The sequence below is a fragment of the Austrofundulus limnaeus genome, unplaced genomic scaffold (assembly GCF_001266775.1).
Source record: "Austrofundulus limnaeus strain Quisiro unplaced genomic scaffold, Austrofundulus_limnaeus-1.0 Scaffold312, whole genome shotgun sequence".
Lineage (NCBI taxonomy): Eukaryota > Metazoa > Chordata > Actinopteri > Cyprinodontiformes > Rivulidae > Austrofundulus > Austrofundulus limnaeus.
Window position 1 is genome coordinate 331,433 of NW_013952714.1, and position 4,385 is coordinate 335,817.

General features: G+C 39.7%; 1 protein-coding gene across 1 annotated transcript in view; it reads right to left on the reverse strand.

The window, feature by feature from the left end:
* Positions 1–301: 301 nt before the first annotated feature.
* The window catches only part of LOC106527166 (ADP-ribosylation factor-like protein 8B), an 11,847-nt gene continuing 7,763 nt past the window's right edge, over positions 302–4,385 (reverse strand). The window contains exon 7 of the mRNA XM_014021969.1: positions 302–1,902. Within this exon, the coding sequence (XP_013877423.1) occupies positions 1,853–1,902 (50 nt within the window). The 3' untranslated portion in view covers positions 302–1,852. The remainder of the gene's footprint in view (positions 1,903–4,385) is intronic.

Genomic DNA, 4,385 nt, shown 5'->3' on the forward strand with positions numbered 1-4,385 from the left:
CAAAACTGTGTAGGAAGACAGACTCGTGTACATGACTCTACAAAGTCATGTTAGAATAAAACAGGAAACGAGCCAGTTTTCACAAAGGCCTCTGCTGCCATCTGGTGGTGAAAACATCAAACTGASAAGCTCACAAAATGAACAGACTTGAAAACGTGACATATAAAAACAAAATTTATTAGCAATCACAGGGAGAAAAAAAATGCATGACATATATAGGCATATTTGTTTGAATAAAAATGCTAACGTCTTATTTACAAAGTCTGCAATTGAATGTGAACAAGCCCAGCATATGCCCATAAAAATTGCAAGTAGGCTTTATTATTATTATTATTATAATTATTATTACACAGCTTTCTGCAAAATGATCCACGCTGTCATCCAAGTGAGCAGCCCCTCACTGCTGCGGTCCCAATATTTTATAAATACAATTAGGACAATCATCATCATCAGACACTAAAMAACATGTTGGTAAACAGTGTGACCATGACGACATGCAGTCTCGTCTTGCAGGGACATGATTCAACTTGCTCCAGAGAGACCCTCACAAGCTTGGGAAAAAACAACTAATGAGCTGTATCTACCAGGTGATAGTGGTAAACATCAGAAATTATAATCTTAACAATAAAAAGAAAGAAGAAAAAGCCACATACAGAGGAGACAACGTCATTCTTGGACTGCTGAGGCTTTAACAAAAACTCACAGGCATCTGGACCGTGGTGAGGCAAAGGATGGCCCATATGGAGCATCCAACTCTTCAAAGGAGTCCTCCGCTCTGTGAGCTCAGTCTTGACTAACACTGGCTTTCTATCATCCGGCCCCAAAAACATAAAACATGTTTTGAGACAGACACCTGGGGACGTTCAGGCTCTTTTCCTGTTTAAAAAGCAATCCCTAAACAACCTGAGTTGCATCCACACTTAAACCCACCTTTCAGAAATTACAGAAGACTCAAAGGCTACAAAGTGAGACAGAATTTAAATTACCCAGCAACCAAACACAATGTAACATTTTCCCACATTTACCCTACAATACTTCATTCCTCCCCTGCACTACAGTACTGTTTAGACATTGTAATGTGTTGATGTGATTTTGAAACGTAAATGAGATTGTCAAGTAGTGGCGTTAAGTGTAAACCATGGGATCTTCACAGCGTCTATTCCGAGTCTTTATGTATAATCGTGGGTTAGAAACTTCAGTGGGTAATAACCATCTCATTGGGACACACTTACAGTCAAAGGCACTTAAAACTTCACTAGGGGATTTTTGCCTCAAGCCACCTTTCCACTAAAATTTGAAGTTATATGTAAACCCGAGTCTGAGTCACCTGGGAGCACAGACACTTCTATGTGCTGATAAAACAGGAGTATCAGGAAGCAAAAGCATTAACAAAAAGAAATTATCTGGCAAATACCTCCTTAAAACTGCAATCAGTGTTCGGGTGAACACTAAATGTCTGACAGGAAATAAAGCAGAGGTTTGTAGAATTCCTCAAGTCTGGAAACAGCAAACTGCAGTACCATTAGATTCCTGGCAAGCTTAAAAACAAACCCAAAAAAAGGATACTTCTATGTGTACACAAACACAGAGCATTACTGATAAGGCCTGACGTGTGTGAACAATCACTAACAGTAGTGAGACTCCAGACGGTTGGGGTAACGGTAGTGCTGTACAGGAGAGAGGGGGCTGGGGGCTACACAGCTACGGTAGTGTACAGGGTGAAGCGGGTGGTGGTGAGCGGAGAGCTGGATTACTTCACAGAGGCAGTGCGAGGGATGACTGTGGAGGACCCGTGATCACAGCGGGGGGGCTGAGGTCAGAGGAACAACTGGGCGGAGTAAGACGGGCAGCTTCAGCTTCTCCGCGACTTTGAGTGCTGGATGAGCCACTGCAGTGTGATGTCTGCAGGTGAGAGAGAAATATTTGATAAGAACATTAATATTACAGGGTTAGGAAACAATGGGCCTCATGCAACGACATGTTCGTATTCTTATCCTAAATTTCTCTTACTTTTGTTCGTACAAAGGGTTCGTACGAACATGTCACGTCAGATTCAACAAACTCTTCTATCTTCAGGAAAAGTGTGTAAATGAGCTGCATAAATTCCACCTGTTTGTATCCAGCTGCTCGTGCACGCGAGAGGAGATTAGCATAATTACCACCCCAAAAACACCATATAAGGCTATGTTTCCTGCCTCAGATACAAGGAAGTGTCCATTCATGAAAATGACAGCGAAAATTAAAAAGAAAAACTTTACGAGTTCAGAGATTGAAGTCCGTCTGTCAGAGATCCAGAAAAGAAAATCTGTCATTTTTAGCAGGTCAGCTGTGGAATAAAAAGAGCTGCTAAAAGTATAAACAACTGTGTTAAATCATTTTCATTTATTCAGAAGACTGCTCGTAAAATATACGACAGGTCTGGACCACTCCTGAATTTTGTTCGTATCTAAAAAAATCTTAGAATACAAAAACATTGGTGAATGCCACAAATTCTCCTAAATCACTCGTACGCACAACTTAAGAACAAATCTGTGCGTACGAACGGTTCTTGCGTGAGGCCCAATGATATGGTGTTTCAGTTGATGTTACTTCCTGGTTGGCACGCCAACATGCTAAAAGGCAGGATTCCTACACCAAGTATGGAATTCATTCTTTGTATTTTCTGGGTCTGGATAAGACTGCATTTTCTAAAAACTGAATTGCTAAAACAAGCAAAGCATTAGGCACGGACTGTTTTTAGTATCAGGAATGAAAATGAAACTTTATTCATTTAGCATTAATTGTTTAGGCACATCCTAACAAATCCTTTGAATTGTGTGAATGGTTTTAGAGTGAGCATGGTACTATTAGTGTGTTAGCAGCTCTGTTTTCTCCACGACCTTTATCATGCATTTGAATAAGGCTGGATCGGTAAATTTGGGAAAACACCCATCAGTAGCTGCGTTTCCATTGCAAGTGTGCACAAAACTTTAGTTAATGTCGAAAAAACACAGTTTCACAATTGCTGTGTTTCCAGTAAGTTAGAAATGCTTTTAAAGCCATGCGTGAATGTTTGTTTTCGCGATAATTCAGTACAAACATGGCGGCAATGGACGTAAACACATAGCATATTTCTACCACGACACTACCGCTCATCATCAGAGGAGACGTCGGAAGGGGTAGACATAAGGACATTTTTCAGGTTGTCCAGCAGACAACCTGTTGACAAAACCTGGTTGTCCACAAAACATTTTGGTTATCCAAAAGATTCTCAAGAAAAATGTAATTTAACAAGTATGTTATTCTGTAGAAAAACTTTATTATATATAATTGTTCTGAGTCAGCCAGGTTGACAGGATCTGCGTGAATAAAACTTCCTCATTCTCTTCTTTGAAATAGAGTATTTAAGGCTCAGGGAGTAAAGCAACAAAAATGTTGCTAATAAAATCTAGAGGTTACCCAACATTCATAAACTTCTTTCTGCTCATAGCTCAAACATTTTCACTTAAATAGGAGTATCCTGTGTACATGACCTTATTAAAAGTTACAGTTTAGTGTTCTGTTCAGTTTTACCAAGTTTTTTTCTCCCTTTCATTTTTACAAATGACGGAACCCCGCAACAGAGAACTTTAATCAAGGTCTTTTTGGAGACAGTATCTGGTTGTCTGAAATGAAAATAGGTTGTCTCGGACAACCTAAACAATGGTTATGTCTACCCCTGCGTCGGCATCTTAGCGAGGCTTTCCAGCAACAAGCCCCTCATACTTGGGAGCGGCTACGTAAGCGGTGGTTTTGGGAAATTGTAGTTGATGAGTTTACCACTTTCTTTTACAACTTCTTTGATTTTACTACTATTTCTACTTCCTGTTGTCGTCCTTTTCACCAGTAGAAACAGCCGGTCCTTCATCACGTGACTCCTGTGACGCAAAAAAAGCTTTTCCATTGCAGTTTTGCGAAATACACCAATTTCGATACGGCCGTAAAGCCAAACTCATCCTAGAGCAAAACCATTTTGTCGAAAAACGTGTTTTTTCAAAATTGACGTGTTTCCATTGAGCAAATTTGTTTTCAAAATTCTAATTTGCACATTTTCATGGTGAATGGAAATGCAGCTAGTGCCAAGTCATGCTGCTCTTAATACCATCAAATAGGTGTTTCCATTTAGTTTCTGCATTTTTGAAAAGCCCTGCAGCTCCCTCCCTCTCTGACATCAGGATGCAGCTACAGGTATCAGGTCTCCACTAACCTGTTACTGTGTCACCATTAGCATGAGGCCAGTAGCTTTAATAATAATAATAATAATAATAATTTACACAAATTTTTTTGAAAGTTTGAAGATCTGCCATTTTAGACAGTTTTCTTATTGACCTTTTAAGGAAAGCTTTTTGTTGTTGACTGATTTTTCT